The 20599-nt window shown below is 42.4% G+C and overlaps 1 protein-coding gene across 1 annotated transcript; it reads left to right on the top strand.

Annotated features, from left to right (window-relative positions):
- Positions 1-309: 309 nt before the first annotated feature.
- On the top strand, positions 310-20314 carry mybbp1a (MYB binding protein (P160) 1a). Its single transcript, XM_036989949.2, has 26 exons — positions 310-572; positions 1015-1110; positions 2621-2704; positions 2837-2911; positions 4865-4972; positions 5968-6158; positions 6279-6446; positions 6698-6815; positions 7012-7301; positions 7383-7493; positions 9208-9333; positions 9535-9741; positions 9825-9933; positions 10156-10243; positions 10494-10657; positions 10811-10933; positions 12171-12302; positions 12557-12730; positions 12949-13106; positions 17071-17290; positions 17605-17736; positions 17864-17932; positions 18133-18246; positions 18461-18565; positions 18665-18789; positions 19582-20314. Exons 1-26 carry the CDS (start codon positions 369-371, stop codon positions 19895-19897), a joined length of 3807 nt encoding a protein of 1268 aa, XP_036845844.2. The 5' UTR covers positions 310-368; the 3' UTR covers positions 19898-20314.
- Positions 20315-20599: the final 285 nt, after the last annotated feature.

Here is a 20599-nt window from a genome sequence, read left to right as displayed (position 1 = left end):
TTGTCTGGTACTGTATATTTTGCTTCATATGACAACTGTTACAGATTAGGCTGCAGAAGCATGAGTTCAAAGATGTTATGCTGAGTAGCCATTATCACCATACACCACAGTATAGGCTACAACGGCTGTGTTTACACAGGCAGCCCAATTCTTATCCATTTCCACTAATGTGTCTTTCTGACCAGTCCGCTCAGTTATTTTGCCCATAATTGGGTAAACGGTCAGAATTGGGATGCCTGTGTAAACCAGCAAAGAGCTGACAAAAGCTGGATGGCTCGTGAAGAAAAGGGACTTCCTTTGAACCCGGAAGATGTACTTTTTTTTTTTTTTGACGCTGGGGTCATGCACGTTTTTCTCCAAATTGTCACATGGCATGCATGGCCACTACGATGCATTTAGATATGGGGGAGATAGAAAATGAACCAGTGCGACCAAAAATTAAGGATGCAAAGGGTATTCTCCAACAAAACCGCGAGTTCCTGGACTTCTTCTGGGATATCGCTAAACCTGAACAAGATATACGGCTGAAAGCCATTGAAAATCTCATACAATATCTGAAGAAGAGTGAGAAGGTTGGTGTGTTTGGGTCTGCTCTCAGTTGCTAGCTAGCTAACAGTTAGCTAACATAGCCTACTTATTTTGCTAAACTATCGACCGTAGTTAGCTAGGCACATTGTCACATTATGATATTCGTGGGTGTTGCACTTTAGAGCAACCTATAACGTTATCAATTTCCAGATTAGTACAGCTGTAAAACGCTGAGCAGTATGGCTAGCTAGTGAGGCTAACGTTGCTAACTACTGGAGATACCCAGGAATATTATTTCACACATGGCCATGTGGGTTGAATTGTGAGCTTTGATTGCTGGCATGCGTCTTACTCTAATTCTATCAATTTGAGTTGTCAAACTCTCTTTGGAAGGGGTAGGTGCTACCACACGTACATTTTATGTTAACTTTATGGAGCCATCCATTTCTTGACATTTAGCCATAAGGTCTTGTCTTTCCTTTCTAGTCAGATGAGCTGAAGTACACTCTGAAGAGACTGGTGGATGGCTTGGCACACACCAGAGAGGCTGCCCGGCCAGGCTTCAGTTTGGCTTTGGGACAGGTAATCCAATCAAAAATGCATATTTTGACAAATGGGTAAAACAATGTTAATTGTGTATATAGTCCTACAAGAAAACCAATGGTCCAAACCGCATGTTGCTATTATAATCCGTTCAAAGTTATTGGCGTTTTTCAGTGTTGAGAAAGTACCAAATTCTCATACTTGAGTAAAAGTAAAGATATGTTATTAATAGAAAATGACTCAAAAGTGAAAGTCACCCAGTAAAATACTACATAAGTAAAAGTCAAAGTATTTGGTTTTTAAAATACTTAAGTATCAAAGGTAAATGTAATTGATAAAATGTACTTAAGTACATTTATATTAAGCAAACTAGGTGGCACAATTTTTTTCGTTTTTAAAACAATTATTTGTGGATAGCCAGGGTCAACATCATTTAAAAACAAAACATTTGTGTTTGGTGAGTCTGCCAGATCAGAGGCAGTAGGGATGACCAGGGATGTTCTTTTGATAAGTGTGCGAATTGGACAATTTTCTGTCCTGCAAAGCATTCAAAATGTAACAAGTACTTTTGTGTGTCAGGAAAAACGTATGGAGTAAAAAGTAGATTATTTCCTTTAGGAATGTAAACGTTGTCAAAAATATATATAAATAAAGTAGATACCCCCAAAAACGACTTAAGTAGTACTTTCAAGTACTTTTACTTAAAGTACTTTACTCCATTGGAGTTTTTACCCTTGTAAGATGGCCAAAATTAGGGTGACTAAGTCAATGAAGGCCAGAGGGGGAAAAAATAAGGAAAATTGCACAGCACCATGTCAGCTAGGCTGGATGCTGTGTGAGAATGAAGGCTACCTGACAGGCTCACTGACCTGTTGATCTCATCATTCTTCTAGAATCCACAGGACATAAAACAATATAGAGGGAAGATAAATATTGATTTTGAGACGTGATGTAGTATTTTAGTATACCGTTTTCATATTGAAGCAATTTTCCTGTTCTTCAAAGATTTTGCACAAAACAAGCGTATCTGTGAAATGTCAATGGAGCACTGAGCATACAGCAAGCTTTTATTCTCAAATCCTTTTACATTTAAATCAGCTAGTGTCATGCTAATTTAGTTTTTTTTTTTTGCAACCTATGGAAACATTGAAGAGGACGACATGTAAAAACCTCAAAAGTTGCAGTGAGAAGGCTGCACTGCTCTGTCAACATAGTTCTGTGCTTATCGGATGTATTAGGTTACAAAATCTGACTTTATGGATATATATACGGTGAATTAAAAGACCCCCTGAACGATTCAGAACAGGAACAATCATGTTTGTCTTGGTAAACTATTTTATAACATAAGGAAGTGAAATTTCATCACCAAAGTGCGTTTTCACCCACTCATGGCAGTGGGTGGCCACCCTACTATACATCTAATGGCTCAGCAAAATCCTGCGTCTCTTTGTACATGTCTAACGAATGAGTTATTAAGGTGTTATTACATAACATGTTAGAAGATGATGTGACTTATGCATAATTTATTTTTCATTGTTTTGGTTGTCAGGTCCTGAGCGTGTTTGAGGAGGTATCTCTGCGTACCGCATTTGATCAAATCAAAGAGAAGCACAACTTGGTGACAGTGAAAAAGGTGAGCATGTGATATGACTAAAGTTAGATGCTGTGTACCATGGTAAATATTTATTAGTCATTTTACTAACACAAAACTTAATGTAATCGGCCAATGAAGATCTCCATTTTATACTCTATCTTGTGTTGACAGAAACTCATCAGAAATGCTGCTTTTGGGAACTTCTTTGGTGTGCTTGCCTTGTCTCAGTCCACACGCCTTCCAAAGGTAAGAATGACACCAGGTAACCCAAGGGCTTGGCAGAGAAGATTAGTATACCATGTTTGGTGCAGATAATGGAGGAGCACATAGACGGGTTGGTTGTTTAGCAACAAAACTGACGGGTGCGGAACTATGGGGCAAAACAGACGGGGTTGGCTTAGACTGTTTACAACATGTAAACTACACTGAACAAAAATATAAACGCAACATGTGAAGTGTTGGTTTCATGAGCTGAAATAGAAGATGCCAGAAATGTCCCATTTGCATAAAAAGCGTATTTTTCTCTGTTGTGCACACATTTGTTTACATCCCTGTTAGTGAGCATTTCTACTTTGCCAAGATAATCCATCCACCTGATGGGTGTGGCATATCAAGAAGCACACCTGTGCTGTGGACAATAAAAGGTCACTGTAAAATATGCAGTTTTATCACATAACCCAAAGCCACGGATGTCTTAAGTTTTGAGGGAGTGTGCATTTGCCATGCTGACAGCAGTTGCTGTCCACCAGAGCTGTAGCCAGATAATCTAATGTTAATTTCTTTATCATAAGCCGCCTCTAACGTTGTTTTAGAGAATATGGCAATGCGTCCAACTGGCCTTACAATCGCAGACCACTTGTATGATGTCGTGGGGGCAAGCGGTTTGCTGATGCAAACAGTGTGCCCCACGGTGGGGTTATTGCATGGGCAGGCGTAAGCTACGGACAACAAACACAATTGCATTTTATTGATGGCAATTTAAATGCACAGAGATACCGTGACAAGATCCTGAGGCCCATTGTCGTGGCATTCATCCTCAGCCGCCACCTCAGGTTTCAGCAAGATAATGCATGGCCCCATGTCGCAATGATCTGTACAATTTCTGGAAGTTGAAAATGTCCCAGGGATTCATGGCCTGCATCCTCACCAGACATTTTATTTATTTATTTAACCCGTTTTCTTCCTAATTTTGAGATATCCAATTGGTAGTTAGTCTTGTCCCATCACTACAACTCCCGTACGGGCTAGGGAGAGGCAAAGGTCGAGAGGAATGTGTCCTCCAAAACACCACCCTATCAAGCTGTACTACTTAACACACTCGCTTAAACCGGTAGCCAGCCGCACCAATGTGCAACAGAAAAGGTACAACTGGCTACCTAGCATGCGCCCGGCCCACCACAATACTCAGACATGTCACCCATTCAGCATGTTTGGAATGCGTGTCCTAGTTAAAGCCAATATCCAGCAAATTCTCACAGCCACTGAGGAGTGGGACAACATTCCAATGGCCACAATCAAGAGCATGATCAACTCTATGTGAATGGGAGATGTTGCACAGCATTTCATTTTTTTATTTAACTAGACAAGTAAGTTAAGACCAAATCTTGTTTACAATGAGGGCCTACTGGGGAACAGTGGGTGTGCTTGCCCTGCCTTGTTGAGGGGCAGAACAACATATTTTTACCTTGTCAGCTCGGGGATTGTTATATCTATTATATCTGTATTCCCTGTCATATGAAATCCATAGATTAGTGCCTAATGAATTGATTTCAATTGACTGATTTCCTTATATGAATTCTAACTCTGTAAAATAGTTAATTGTTTCATGTTGCTTTTTATTTTAGTTCAATTTATATTTAGTCTCAATGTTTTATTGTAGCCATATTAGCATAGACCTGACATCAGTCCAAAAAACTAAAAACAAGATGTATCAATAGCAAGATACAATGAGCTGAAACGAGCCACCTTTGATTCCCTACATTGCAGTTTCTTGTCATTGTTGCTTCTTGTCATTGTTGCTAGCTATCTGACCATTCAGAATCATAGCAACGCACGCCTTCCAGCCTCGTCATGCTTGCATCATTTTCGTGAAGTCAGCCAACCCAGTCGATATGTCCATCTATTGTTACTGCGGAACCTAGCTCTGTCTCTAATTTTCAGTGTGTGTTTGGTATGCTTACTTACCTGTGTGTGTGACAGGAGCCGCAGGTGGTGCTGGAGTGTGTCCAGCTCCTCCAGAGCCTCTCGCTTCACAGAGAACACCTGCGGGACCTTCCCAGGAAGACCATGGTGGACATCTTGTCTGAGGTGAGTGACTCAGCCAGCTCTACTTCATAAATAATCTACTGGCCCGAATATGGTGTAGTTTTTAAATGCATTGGGACCATGCAGGGCCTATAGGTTGGAATGCTTTTTCTCTGTATTCAGCTATTAATAAGCAATCTGGTTATTATGGTACTGAAGTTGTGTAATATTGTTTAGCAATCTAAGTCATTACTCCATTCTTTAGAATTGTATTAATTGCATACATTTTTGATTCTAAAAAATGTTAATAAGATAAGATTTTTCCTACTTTCCAAAATAGGACACTGCCCCTTTTAAGACATTCTGCATTCCAAAAGAGATATCGTCATGGCTACAGTAGGCTAGCCAAGACGAATGCCAGGTGTCTTTTTGTAGCTTTCTTTGTGCAGACTATCAACAGTAGCCAGCATACTGCTAGTCTGTTCACTATTTCTCTAAAATAAATAAGCTCAGCCAGTAGATTGGGGCTCCTGAGTGGCGCAGCGGTCTAAGACACTGTATCTCAGTGCTAGAGGAGTCACTACAGACACCCTGGTTAGAATCCAGACTGTATCACAACCAGCCGTGATTGGAAGTCCCATAGGGCAGCACACAATTGGCCCAGCATCATCGGGGTTTGGCCAGGGTAGGCCGTCATTGTAAATAAGAATTTGTTCTTAACTGACTTGCCTAGTTAAGTAAACAAAAGATTGATGGACACTTGTTTTTTCTCTGGACAGCTTGCGTGTGCTGTGTGTAAAGGCATCAACTCATGTACTGCTCGAGTGCTCAACAAGTTTTGACTAGCGGTAGCATCGTCGTGTTTGAATGGGCCGTCATATGGCTCAAATTCAAATAGCATGACTTTTCTGCGTGTAGTCTTCAATGGTTTAAAATGGTGGACTATGACATAGCAGGTAAATGTTGATCTGGAACATGCTGAGAAGTTACTGGCCCTGACAAGATCCACAGGGTGCAGTCAATATGACTTGTGCTTGGTGTTGTTTGTGTTTCTCCAGACTACAGAGGAGGTGTTTGAGGAGGTGTTGCTGGGAGCTCTGCAGACAGACCTGTCCTCCGCCTTCAGCACCCCCGAGCAGCTGCAGCTACTCCTGGTGGCCATGCAGAAGTTCCCCCAGGTGCTCAAGCCCAAGAAGCTGAAGAAGCTGCTGGGCACCTCCACAATCATTACCATGGACAATATCCCTAAGTGAGCAGATTTTTACCACTATGTCTAGGTTTCTTCTTCCATGGTCTTATGGTGACACACACACACACACACACACTTTGACTAAATGTACAATCAAAACCTGTGTTTCCTCTCCCCTAGGTTAACAGAGGTACTGAAGATGGCTGCCCGCTCTGTCAAAAAGGACCGCCTACTGCCTGCGGTGGCTCTGGACCTGCTGCAGATCTCTCTGAAGGAGGACAACTTTGAGCTCTTCTGGAGGGAGACAATAATCAAGGGAATGTTAAAAGACCAGCCAGGGCCCACACAGTAAGCACAGAACTGTGGTTAAAAGACTATTGCTCCCCACTTACATTTGGACCCTGAACCTGAGTATTAGATGATTGAACTATGTTCTGTTGTCAAGACCCCTGTCATTTTAAATTGTTCCCCTGTCATCTTTCAAATTTATTGCAAGCACCCCCCCCCCCCACACACACACAATGTATGTTCCTGTTTTCCTTCCTTTGTCGCAAATGTCCATTGCTGTGCCAACATGCGGTCTTCTCTCTGTGCCACAGTTACCTGAGCTACCGGCTGCTGGGCAGTGCCCTGCCCTTGCTGACCCTGGTCCAGCTGAAACAGGTGCTAAATGGAGAGGTGATGAGGGCCTACGGGGAACATGTGGTCTCTGCTCAGGTCAGTCTCCCATCAAATGTCTGACTCACGACGGCACCAGGTCAAATGTCTGACTCACGACGGCACCAGGTCATAGAAATGCATAGTAATGCTGCAGGCGTCTTAGTTAGTCACAGAACATGTGTAGCAAGATGCTCACTTATCCAAAAAGTTAGTTTTTAATATATAAAAGCATGCGCTCACCTCGCCCCCTCAGCTCCCAGACCGCTTCAAGTTTGCCCCCGAGATGGAGACGTACGTGGGTGACTTCCTGCAGGGCTGCAACGAACCGGAGAAGCAGCTGGCGGTGGTGGTGGCCTTCTCCCTGCTCACCAACCAGGGCTACCCCGTGGTGCCCTCCTTTTGGAGGGTTGTGCAGCACCTGCGGCCCACCGCCCTGCAGAGCTACGTGGACTGGCTCAAAGACATGTTCCTCAACCCCCAGCTGGAAAGCTGCCTGGACTTCAGCACCCGCAGGCAGAAGGAGAACCAGGAGGGCGGAGTCCAGTGAGTAGAACCCTTATAGCATGTCACATTAGAACTTAATATATGCCTTTCTAATGAATTGCTGACTGTCTCTATCCTTAGGAGAGAGAACTGTATATTCCGCCTGAGGAAATGGATCATTCCACGCCTCACCTCCATCGTGGAGAACAACCAGGTGAAGAGAGAGGAGGATCTAGTGATGGATGTAGCTAGGTGAGAGATCTCACTGCAGGGAAAACATCATGTCACTGGACTGTTTGCTGCTCCTCCAAGTGATTTTAAATAATGCCTTGGTGGTATCACTTGTGGTAGCAGCACAGGGTTATCTTTTTCCTGTGCCAAGTTGGATGTACGTAATAATATTAACATTTATATCACTACAACCAAGCACACCGTGCAATTATGTTAGGTCAGCGCCTAGCCACAGAAAAACATACAGCCATTTTTCAACCAAGCAGAGGTGTCACAAAACTCAGAAATAGCATTATAAATATTCACTTACATTTGATCTTCATCAGAATGCACTCCCAGGAATCCCAGTTCCACAAATGTTTGTTTTGTTTGATAAAGTCCATCATTTATGTCCAAATACCTCCTTTTTGTTTGCGCGTTTAGTTCACAAATTCACAAGGCGCATTCACTTAGTCCAGACAAAGTCAAAACAGTTCCATTATAGTTTGTAGAAACATGTCAAACGATGTATATAATCAATCTTTAGGAGGTTTTTATCATAAATCTTCAATAATATTCCAATCTGACAATTCCTTTGTCTTTAGAAATTAAAGGGAACGCAGCTCGCTTTCACGGCCACGCATGTGTGATTTAGCTCCTGGCATTCTGCCACGACACCTGGTTCAAACAGCTCTTATTCGCTCCCCCTTCACAGTAGAAGCCTGAAACAAGGTTCTAAAGACTGACATCTAGTGTAAGCCTTAGGAAGTGCAATATGACCCCATTTACACTGTATATTGGATAGGCAAAGACTTGAAAACCTACAAATCTCAGATTTCCCACTTCCTGGTTGGATTTTTTTCTCAGGGTTTTGCCTGCCATATGAGTTCTGTTATACACAGACATCATTCAAACAGTTTTAGAAACTTCAGAGTGTTTTCTATCCAAATCTAATTAATCTAACTAATTATATGCATATTCTAGCTTCTGGGCCTGAGTAGCAGGCAGTTTACTCTGGGCACCTTATTCATCCAAGCTACTCAATACTGCCCCCCAGTCCCAAAGAAGTTAAGACGAGTGCATTGGTCTGCGGACCCCAACCGGATCCAAATGTAGTATGGTCACTATGCCAGGGTTCTCCTCAAACGAGGGGTGCTGCATCACCACGTTGGCTTGGCTGTCTTTGATCACCAATGATGTTGTGAATCACCAATGATGTTGTGAATTGCGAAACAGGCCGTTCATAAATTCTGAGTTTTCCTCAATTAATTCAGCCTACTGCTGAAATGTGCTATCTCAACACAAATCCAAAGTTGTTCTATATATTCATTGTTCATAGCTAATTTGTAAACAATACATTTTGATACATTACCAACGCAACCACTTTCTGTAATCTGCAAAAATTACAAGCTAATTAGTGGGCGACGGTGATTTCAGAACTAAAGTGGGGAGACAAAATACAGGCTACATCCCTCTGGTAGTGGGGTGGTAGATACCCAGTCTCCCTTACGGCTCAGCTCAGGTGCCTACATGGTACAGACACCATATACACACACAGCTCAGACAGATCAGGCTTAGAGAGCCCAGCTCCATCAGCATCAGATTGAAAAATGAATGTGTTTATGCAACAAATGTTGGTGCATTGAATTGTTTCAAACTAAAACGTATCGGAGCCCATTTATCGAATCATCTTGAAAGGGAAAGATGCACATCCCTAATAGATGCTAAGCCATTGTTTTATCCTCCATTGCACCAGGTTTGTCTTTTTCCACGCATTCTTTAATGCTAAGAAAGCTACCCCAGACATACCTGAGACAGAAGCCACTCTGTCAGTGCCCCTGGATGAGAAGACCAGAGTCGTCGTCATCAACTCCTTCTTTGGGTGAAATAACACATTACACTATCACTTTAACAAACACAAGCTGTGGGGTAGTCAAATATGAAGAGCATGGCTGGAATAGTCACTTAAGTTTTAAACATGAATGGTTTTAAAGGGGCAATTTCATGAAAAGCCACAGCATGAGTTAATTTATGTTACTCTACACACCCTATCAACACGTCTCTAACCTCCCAACTCCTTCAGACTCCTGCAGCACATGAACCACCTGCCTTTGCTGGGCGACTCCCCCGAGGTGGCGGCCCGCAACCAGAGGCACGTGCAGGGTGTGACGGGTGACGGCTCCATGTGGATCTACTGCCTCGTGCAGTATGCCGACTCCCTGCTCAACCAGCCAAAGTATGCCCAGAGCACCCAGCCCTTCAGCCCTGAGCAGAGGCGGACCTGGGACAGGTATGGACCATGTAGAGATGGGGGATTTAAAGATTGGTGTAAGAAATGTAAGCCAGTAGTGAACCTGTTATTATGATATCTAGTATGCTGGCGTCAGTAAGGACTCTAATGAAGAAATCTAAGAAAGGCCAGACTCCAGAGACCTCTGCATTCCAACAACTCTTCCTGCTGGTTGGCATTCACCTGTTCAAGGTAAGCAATTAACTAACACATGAGGGAAGAAAAATCATTGTTATAGTATTATGGACATTTTAGATTTTATATATATATATATATATATATATATATATATATATATATATATATATATATATATATATATATATATATATATATATAAAAAATGTAGATCCATAATTGCACCTTGTTCTTTTCCCACACATTTCTGTATACGTGTTTGCTTGTACCGCAAAGGCTCCAGAGGATTTGGTGGACCTGATGCAGGATCTGCAGAACTGCATGGAGAAAGCCCAAGAAAAGAAGTCCAAGAAGAAGGCAACAGGTAAGACCACATATCCGTAGGCCATGTGTCAGAGCCAACAAACTTTACAATCCACCCCGGTCTTCATCTCTGACAGGGAAGGAAGTACTCATCCTCCATAAATTGGACAATGAAAACAATCTATCTAGTACCCCTCCATACTCTTTCACAGGTTTACAGCGACTGTAAGGTTTGATAAATACCACCCTCTGTTTCATGTGGCAGCCCTTGGTGTGATGTCTCTGTAACCACATGTCCTCAATTGATCCAGGTTCTGCAGGAGGAGAGGAGGAGCCCCACTGGGCTGAGGTGGTAGTGGACATCCTGCTCTCACTCCTGTCCCAGCCCAGTAGACACATCCGCCACGTCTGCCGGACTGTCTTCTCCAACATCTGTCCCCACGTCACCGCCAGAGCCCTCACCGCCATCTTGGATGTAAGTGTAGACTAAAGAATACTTTACTGTTGCAGAGCTGTAGTTTTGATATATTACATTGTGTTCACTGATGGTTAAACTTTAGTTGATTTGTAAAAGTGCTTGTGGATATATTACAGGAATGTCCATTAATTAGAGGCATTGTGTATTTAGGTTCTGGATCCAGATAAAGATGAGGAGGACAGTGCCGTCGTGGTGACAGATGATCAAGACTCAGACAAAATAAAGAAGAAAGACATTAAAAAGAAAGGAGAGGAGGATGAAGGAGAGATCGAGGTCAGATCAGTTGTTTCACACCTGTACACGTCCACAAAAGTGTATTCTAAAGATTATGAACCGGGTAGTTTGAGCCCTGAATGCTGATTGGTTGAAAGCTGTGGTATGACACATTACTTGTTTACTGTTCTAATTACGTTGGTGACTAGTTTAGATGTCGACTGATTATGATTTTTCAACACCGATACCGATTAATTGGAGGATCAAAGAAAGCCAATAATACCGTCTAATCGTCCGATTTAAAAAAAAAAAAAAAGTCTATATAATAAAATAATTAAAACGGTTCTTAACATTTAAAAAATATTTGTATTTATTTATTTGTAATAATGACAATTACAACAATACTGAACACTTATTCTAACTTAATTAATATAATACATAAAATCAATTTGGTCTCAAATAATGAAACATGTTCAATTTGGTTTAAATAATGCAAATGTTAGGAAGAAATGGTCTTCACACAGTTCACAACGAGCCAGGCGGCCCAAACTGCTGCATATACACTGACTCTGCTTGTACTGAACGCAAGAGAAGTGACACAATTTCCCTAGTTAATATTGCCTGCTAACATTAATTTCTTTTCACTAAATATGCAGGTTTAAATATATATACTTGTGTATTGATTTTAAGAAAGGCATTGATGTTTATGGTTAGGTACATTGGTGCAACAATTGTGCTTTTTTCGCGAATGCGCTTTTGTTAAATCACCCGTTTGGCGAAGTTGAAGTAGGCTGTGATTCTATGATAAATTAACAGGCACCGCATTTATTATGTGCAACGCAGGACAAGCTAGTAATAACATAATCACTCGTTAACTACACATGGTTGATTGATTGTTTTTTTATAAGTTGCAGCCACCAGGTCCTTTTGATGCTGCACTCGCGTAACAGGTGATCAGCTTGCCTCAGTCTCCTCGCGGATTGCAATGTAATGGTCGTCCAAAAATGCTGATTACCAATTATGAAAACTTGAAATCGGCCCTAATTTATCGACCATGCCGATTAATCGGTCGCCCTCTAGAATAGTTTAGGAATGTATTTAAAATGAAGGATATATTAGTATATGGCCAATATACCATGGCTAAGGGCTGTATCCAGGCATTCCACGTCGTGCCTAAGGACCCTTATCCGTTTATATTCCCCCCGGGGCCTAATTGCTTAAATATATCCTTCATTTAAAATGCATCCCATAAGAGTGATTGTTTATATTTAAATATATGTATTACTTGCTTCCTCAGAAGGAGGAACAGTCGGATGCATCAGACGACGACTCTGAGGAGGGTGAAGATGAGGCCATGGAGGAAGGGGGCGAGGTGGATCAGAACTTCCGCATTGAGCTGATGAAGGTCCTACAGAACCAAGGTGCTCTGGTAGGTGTCTTTCCTGTCATTGATATTCTGTTCTACCTCTGGGTTTGTATTTACTGGTAACTAAGGTTGTTATTAGCCTTGATAAAAAAAAAAAAAAATGCATTTTGTAGTAAGTCTCTGAATTAGTTCTAGTGGTTTCAAGGTTGAAATTCTCATTCAGTAAAGTGGAGGATTCAAAAGAAAGGACATTGATACACAGCGCCGGGGTATTCTAGACATTAACTGGATTGGGTCTTTCTTCCTGCCCGTCACAGGCCACAGAACAGGATGGCAGCGATGATGACGAACTGGATGATGAAGCCATGATGAAGCTGGACGGCAGCATCGCAGCGCTGTTCCTTGAACAAAAGAAGAAGATGCAGGCTAAGAAGGATGAGAAGGACAAGCTAAAAAAGGAAAAGACCCTCGTCAGAGACTTCAAGATCAAGGTCTATTTTTGTCTCATCTGTTTGGATAGAGAGATGAGTTCTATGAGTGGAAGGTGTGATGTTTCCAATGCTCCTCCTAGTGCTGGCTTCAGGGCACATACTAATAACTGTTGCAATAGCTGCGAGCAGTGCTATTTCTAACACTGCCTCTTGTTCTTCTGGTGCTGGTCCCCCCTATGTACATGGTGCGCTGACCCTGGTTCTTTGCTGTGTTCCAGGTGCTGGACCTGGTTGAGGTGTTCCTGGCCAGGCAGGGCAGCAGCCCCCTGGTGCTGGGCATGGTGGAGCCCCTGCTCAGCGTCATCGAGAGCGGCATGAGCTCTGAGAGTGACCAGCAGGAGCAGGACTTCCTCCGCAAGGCCGCAGACATATTCAAGTACGGCATGCTGGTGCCATTAGTAATTTATATAGGCAGTTTTTAAATATTTTATCAAATAAAATCAACATATGAGCCAGGATCAGAACGTCACTAGCGCATCTGTTTGCACACATCACCTGCAATAGTGCAAGATGAGTGGGCCGTTGCTCAAGGACAGAGAGACATTGCGTCAGCAGGAAGGGCAATAAAATGATAGAGAACAGATTAACTAGGTATCCAATTAAAACATATATTGTACCCTCTAGTTAACTGTTAAGCTATTTTTAGCATGTATTGATGTTCCAAAAAACGTTCCACCGACACTCGCGAATAAGGCCATACAAAGTTGATTAGCTTTTTTAAACATTTCATATGACTAATTTAAATGATTCTTTTTGACACAACTAACTATTCACGTTACCATGGTATTAGTTGGGATTGGGTTCAATCGCTGTGAATCTAATCATGAACATTTTAATTGTAGAAACAAATATTAGATGTTGCCTTTGGATTATGTGGCTTCAAAAGTTGTTTTATAGATACTTCCAGTTGATTTGAGCATCCAATGTATGGGACATTGTAACACAATAGTCAGCCTGCAAAGTAAACAACTCTAATGTAGCTAAGATAAATGACTGAACTAGAAAAGGTTAATTTCCTGAAGATGTGTGGGCCTACCATAGCCATTTCACCTCTTGATATTTTGAATGAGCAAATTATTTCAAAAGGCATAAAACTTATTTGTAATGTTGCAATGTTTTACATCAAGGGTGGTCAACCATCCTCCAGGAGAACTAATGGTTGTGCAGGTTTTTATTCCTGTCCCCCTCTAACAAATCACAGTTTAGAAATGAACTGCTCAACCAGACCTTATTAAAGGGCTTGATCAAGAGCCTGAACACCCAGTAGCTCTCCACACTGAGGGCTGACCACATGTGTTTCATACAGTTGCCTAGCAGGGGTTCTACTTTGGGGGGGGTTAAGTGCCTTGCTCAATGTCATGGGATCAGAGAGCAGCCTCCCTGTGTCGATACCACATTACGCATACTTTTTTTATACAGTGCCCTCTGTAATTGTTGGGACAGTGACATTTTTGTTTCGGCTTTGTACTCCAGCACTTTGGATTTGTAATGCTACGATAAGTGAGAACGTTAGACGCGCACATGTCACCCCCCAGACATGCTAACGTCTCACCATTGCAACAACAGGGGAGATTAGGATTTTTGAGTGGGTATGATATTTGTGCGTCTAACTTTCTCACTCCATCCTTATTCACGGTTCTTTCAGGACTATCAGTCATGGTAGCGTGTGCTTTTAATATAAGTGTTTACAATCATATATTTTATTTACAATTGAAGTGACTCCAATGACAATACATTATTATTATACCATTCATTTCTATTGGGCACAAAATAGTCTAACACAACCAAAACAAATGCATCCAACAAGTTTGATGTAATCATTGCCTGCTAGAAATGTGACTAAATATTACACTTTAGACTACTTTAATACACAAATTAATTTGGCCCAATACTATGAACAAAAAGTGCTGTAATTTCTAAACTGTTCACCCGATATGGATTAAAATACCCTAAAATGTATAGCTGAGAGTCTGCACTTTAACCTCATGGTCACTATATCATTTCACATCCAAAGTGCTGGAGTACAGAGCCAAAACAACGTGTCACTGTCCCAGTAATTACTGAGGGTGCCATATGTACATGGAGACGCCTCCAATTTTTGATCATGGAAATTTGGTCATGTGGTCATGTGTCAAGTCATGTATATGAATCCTGCATATCAAAATCATTGACTGAGTACAGAATGCATCCCCACTCGTCATACAAAAAATGATATCAAACAAGAGTTCAGAGTGTGATGTTAGATATGTCCTATCAGGAAGTCAAAGGTAGTTTTGCGAGCCAATGCAAACTAGTGTTAGCACAATGACTGAAAGGCTACAGATACAGTAACATACGCTAGAGAACAATACAAGTGGATTCATAGCTTCCAATCATTCCTCCTCTTGTCCCAAATAGTACCGCATCCCTATATACAGTCGTGGCCAAAAGTTGAGAATGACACAAATATTAAATTCTGCCAAGTTTGCTGCTTGTCAGATGTTACTATGGAATACTGAAGTATAATTACAAGCATTTCATAAGTGTCAAAGGCTTTTATTGACAATTACATGAAGTTGATGCAAAGAGTCAATATTTGCAGTGTTGACCCTTTTTCAAGACCTCTGCAATCCACCCTGGCGTGCTGTAAAGTAACTTCTGGGCCACATCCTGACTGATGGCAGCCCATTCTTGCATAATCAATGCTTGGAGTTTGTCAGAATTTGTGGTTTTTTGTTTGTCCACCCGCCTCTTGAGGATTGACCACAAGTTCTCAATGGGATTAAGGTCTGGAGTTTCCTGGCCATGGACCCAAAATATTGATGTTTTGATCCCCGAGCCACTTAGTTATCACTTTTGCGTTATGGTAAGGTGCTTCATCATGCTGTAAAAGGCATTGTTTGTCACCAAACTGTTCCTGGATGGTTGGGAGAAGTTGCTCTCTGAGGATGTGTTGGTACCATTCTTTATTCATGGCTGTGTTCTTAGGCAAAATTGTGAGCGAGCTGACTCCCTTGGCTGAGAAGCAACCAAACACATGAATGGTCTCGGGATGCTTTACTGTTGGCATGACACAGGACTGATGGTAGCGCTCACCTTGTCTTGTCTGGACAAGCTTTTTTCCGGATGCCCCAAACAATCGGAAAGGGGATTCATCAGAGAAAATGACTTTACCCCAGTCCTCAGCAGTCAATCCCTGTACCTTTTGCAGAATATCAGTCTGTCCCTGATGTTTTTCCTGGAGAGAAGTGGCTTCTTTGCTACCCTTCTTGACACCAGGCCATCCTCCAAAAGTCTTCGCCTCACTGTGCGTGCAGATGCACTCACACCTGCCTGCTGCCATTCCTGAGCAAGCTCTCTACTGGTGGTGCCCCGATCCCGCAGCTGAATCAACTTTAGGAGACTATCCTGGCGCTTGCTGGACTTTCTTGGGCGCCCCGAAGCCGCCTTCACAACAATTGAACCGCTCTCCTTGAAGTTCTTGATGATCTGATAAGTGGTTGATTTAGGTGCAATCTTACTGGCAGCAATATCCTTGCCTGTGAAGCCCTTTTTGTGCAAAGCAATGATGAAGGCATGTGTTTCCTTGCAGGAAACCATGGTTTACAGAGGAAGAACAATGATTCCAAGCACCACCCTCCTTTTGAAGCTTCCAGTCTGTTATTCGAACTCTCAGCATGACAGAGGGATCTCCAGCCTTGTCCTCGTCAACATTCACACCTGTGTTAACGAGAGAATCACTGACATGTCAGCTGGTCCTTTTGTGGCAGGGCTGAAATGCAGTGGAAATGTTTTTGGGGGATTCAGTTCATTTGCATGGCAAAGAGGGACTTTGCAATGAATTGCAATTCATCTGATCACTCTTCATAAGATTCTGGAGTATATGCAAATTGCCATCATACAAACTGAGGCAGCAGACTTTGAAAATGAATATTTGTCATTCTCAACTTTTGGCCACGACTACTACCTCTAACTTAAAGGGGCAGCTGAACAGTTCTCTCACAAGTGACTCATGAGAGTACATTGTGCCTGATTGAGCATGGAACCCTCATACAGTTTATTAATGAACTTTTAGTGATTTCCTGTCATTAAAACAAACACTCATCAAATACTTTTATTGTGCTTCCAAATGTCAGTGCATTAGAGCCATGTATAATAGTGTTAACGGTATTAAAACTCATTAACACAAAGCACCAAGCTATGTAATAGATGTAAGTCAGGATTTGTTTTACTTCTTTATGCACCTATATAGAACAGCTTGTCAGATGCAGCTTCATTGAAGACTGAGCTATTCCTGTCAAGTTTTCCAGTATTATTCTGCCATACTGATCAGTCAGTAACGTTATCCTCTACTCCCCCAGGAACCAGCTATGCCGGGCCAAGCAGTACTGTAAGACCGTAGGTGACAGACAGGGGGAGCTCCACGACCTGCTGGAGAAACTCATGACCAAAGCCCAGAAGCTCTCGGACTCCTCAGTGTCACTCTACTTCTTCAGTGCATCTCTGTACCTGGTCAAGGTGCTGAGAGGGGGGGTGCCCGGGGCCTCCACAGACGGCAAGACAATTCTATCAACTGAGGAGGTAAGTAGCCTAGTGGTTAGGGGCAGCCTAGTGGTTAGAGCATTGCACTAGTAACCGAAAGGTTCAAATCCCAGAGTTGACAAGGTACAAATCTGTCGTTCTGCCCCTGAACAGGCAGTTAACCCACTGTTCCTAGACCATCATTGAAAATAAGAATTTGTTCTTAACTGACTTGCCTAGTTAAATAAAGGTAAAAAATAAATAAAAATAAAATAGTCTCTTCACCAACCTGAATGTACGCTGAGTATTTACTATTATTGTGTCTCTTGTGTAAAACCAACCTGTTGATATGCTGAAATCTCCTTGTGCTGCAGTTGAGGTTCATGGGTAACGTGGACGTGGAGAGGGTGTCTGACATCTTTAAAGGGGCTCTGCGCTCCTTCATGACACGCAGGAAGAGCCCTCTGTCAGGTCTGATGTTCATCGACCTCTTCACCCGCTTCCCTGTGAGACAACGGCAACAACTCTTATTCTATCTACACTACCCTCAAGGGACTGTATAAACACTTGAAGATGTATAATTATTTTCCTCTTGTGGCTGGTGTAACCGTGATTATCTTCTGTTGTGTGTAGGTTCTGTGTGTGAACCTATTGGAGACTGCAGTGGAACACATCACAATAGGAATCAGAGAACACCAACAAGTAAGACTAGCAGGCTCCTCACCTCAACAATTAGGAGTAAAAATAAGCATCTAACCATGGGTCAACTTCTACCAGCTCCACTTTTAAAACAATGACTAACCTAACTCTTCCCAGCCAATTATCCTTTCAGCCTGATGGTAAATACCACTGATCTGTAGAATAACATCTGCACATTGAGGGTTTGACTTTGTGTTCCACAGAGCCAGGCTACTGCCATGGTGCTGCGGGGGCTGCAGAGCAGGGAGGTACAGCAGCTGTTGGCGGGCGACCCCTGGGCAGGGCTGCTTCAGAAGGCGGTGGGCCAGGTGGCAGCGGTAGGCATCAAACACCTCACCCAAGCTTAGACATTAGAGAACGTGAAACTGCAAACCATAGGAATCAATCTCTACATCACACTCAGATCAACTAGCAATTGTTTTTCATGCAGTTCAATCTATAGGTTTGTCTTAGATGATAAATCACCTCTCTCCCTGGGCTGTCGATTTTAGAAGACGTTACAGATATGGTTGTGGATGTTGTTCTCCTCAGAGTCTGGAGACTGTAGTTGAGACAGCTAAGAACAAGGTGGTCCAGGAGAAGTTGGTCAAAGCCCTGGAGCTTGGGCTGTTCCTGGTCAAAAATGTCAACCAGCAGGTAAACCAACTCTAATTTCACCACATTTCCCTGTCCTACTAACATGGGGGGATTTTTGTAGGTTCTTTGACCTACCTTTGTCTCCTGTGTTTTTTACAGAAACTGTCTGTGACTCTGGAGCCCCTCAAGAAGGTTCTTCAGTCCATGAGAGAGGTTCTGGGCTTCAAAAAGACAGGGCAGATGGAGGACACCTACTGGGCTGTCATGAAACACTTTGGAGTCATGTGAGTAACTCTGCCACACGATCACTGTCTGCAGTTACACTACCATATCATAAGGAATTAAATGTACCAACAATACTCATAGTAACATATAATCATTGAGGCCTACTTGACAGGTTTTTTTGTTGTTGGATGTGAGCAATGTTGATACTTTCCACTATTTCAGATAATTGGTAAGAGCTGCAGTGGCAGTATACCCATAGAGCAGGTTGGTTAGTTGTCCTTCAAGGGGATCTCCAACTTTTTGGGGTAGGGGACCCCTTTTTACACTCATCCAGAGTCTTAAAAGAGCAATTAGGGTTAAGTGGCTTGCTCAGGTGTACATCAGATTTTTTTAACCTAGTCTGCTCTTGGCCTCGAACCAGCGACCTTTTGGTTACTGACCCAACGCTCTTAACCGCTAGGCTACCTGCCGCGAATTCATCAGGAACCCCGTCATATTCAGAACAACTCGAGTGAGATACAAGGAGTTTTACTATGACTTCGGCAGTGAATGGCCAGACAAACCTAGTCTCGGGCCCTGGGAAGGAATATTGTAAATGCCTGCCTCTTGGCATCGGAGGGAAGATTTTGCAGTTTAAGCTACTTTCATGCAATTCTACACATTTTGCCATGAGGCAGAGAGAACTTGGACTAATTTAAGCTTTAAAACTGCCGTTTGTGGATACCAATATCCCATGTTGCTCACCAGCCTCATACATTGTAAACTACATGATTAATTTTTTTATTATTACTAACATTTATTTTGAGAACCTCTGCTCTAATACCATGTTTTTGTGGCGCCATCTTTAACAGAAAGCCCAAACGGGACAAGATCAGGAAAACCAAGGAGGACAAGGCTGAGCTGACCGCTCCCAAGAAGAAGAAAGGATTCCTGCCCGAAACCAAAAAGAGAAAGAACCGCAAGAAGCAATTGCCTGTCTCTGAGAAAGGGGCAGCAGATGCCAACACAGTCCCCCTGGGGAAACCAGAGGAAGGAAAGAAGAAAAGGAACAAAAATAAGAAACAGCCAGGAGAAGAGACACCTGGACAGGGGCTGGCCAAGAAGGCCAAGATGACACAGTCTGCAATCAAACAGAAGAAAAAGAAGCAGCAGGGTGGCAGAGAATAAAGTAAACTATCTAGACTGTATATGTGTGTACGGGGCCTCACTCTGGTTTTGTAACTTTTCTGTTTATACATTTTTCATAAGGTCAGGGTGAGAGGTTTATGGCCTGTGCTAGATTGTCTCTAACCTAACAAGATGTAATTGGCTAGGATTCAATCAGGTTATGCACATTTAAAAGGCATGCAACGGTTACCTTGAATGAGCTCCCCGAACATTGCCTTTAAAAGATGCATAGTGGACATGGTGTGAATCCTGACCTTTTGGCATTATGCTAGTAGACCTCAAGCCCATTGAATGTGGTACATGGTAATGCTTTTATTGATATGTTAAATGTGTTGTATCACCTGATGTGGAGATGGGGCCTCACGCTCTGGTTTTGTAACTTTTCATAAAGTCATGGCGAGAGGTTTGTGGACAGTGCTAGATTGTCTCTGTAATCTTTGCTTCCCCCTACACCTTAGGTTCTCTGGAGTGTTCAAGCCTTTGAACTAGTATTACCAAAGTTTACCTTGAATGAGCTCCCCAAATGAGGGAACATTGCATGAATCCGGTACATCACAGTGCTTTTATTGATATGAAACACTTCATACAGTAAGTCACAGAACAGAATTTGGGACAGTGTTGACTTTATTGGGTTGCTATTTGTTAGTAATCCTGCCAAAACAAGGTTCCATCTCAACCCTATGGAGCTGATTCTCTGGTCTG

Source organism: Oncorhynchus mykiss, chromosome 10 (assembly GCF_057628025.1).
Source record: "Oncorhynchus mykiss isolate SJ-2025 chromosome 10, ASM5762802v1, whole genome shotgun sequence".
NCBI classification, from domain to species: domain Eukaryota; kingdom Metazoa; phylum Chordata; class Actinopteri; order Salmoniformes; family Salmonidae; genus Oncorhynchus; species Oncorhynchus mykiss.
Note: the sequence above shows the minus strand (reverse complement) of the source record. Positions and strands in the feature narration are given on the sequence as shown.

Bases quoted from the DNA above. Each gene is read 5' to 3' on its own strand.
- mybbp1a (XM_036989949.2), top strand. From the start codon at position 369: ATGGCATGCATGGCCACTACGATGCATTTAGATATGGGGGAGATAGAA. The intron at 7,494-9,207 runs GTGAGAGATCTC...CCATTGCACCAG, and splicing joins CTAGTGATGGATGTAGCTAG to GTTTGTCTTTTTCCACGCAT. The intron at 9,334-9,534 runs GTGAAATAACAC...CAACTCCTTCAG, and splicing joins GTCATCAACTCCTTCTTTGG to ACTCCTGCAGCACATGAACC.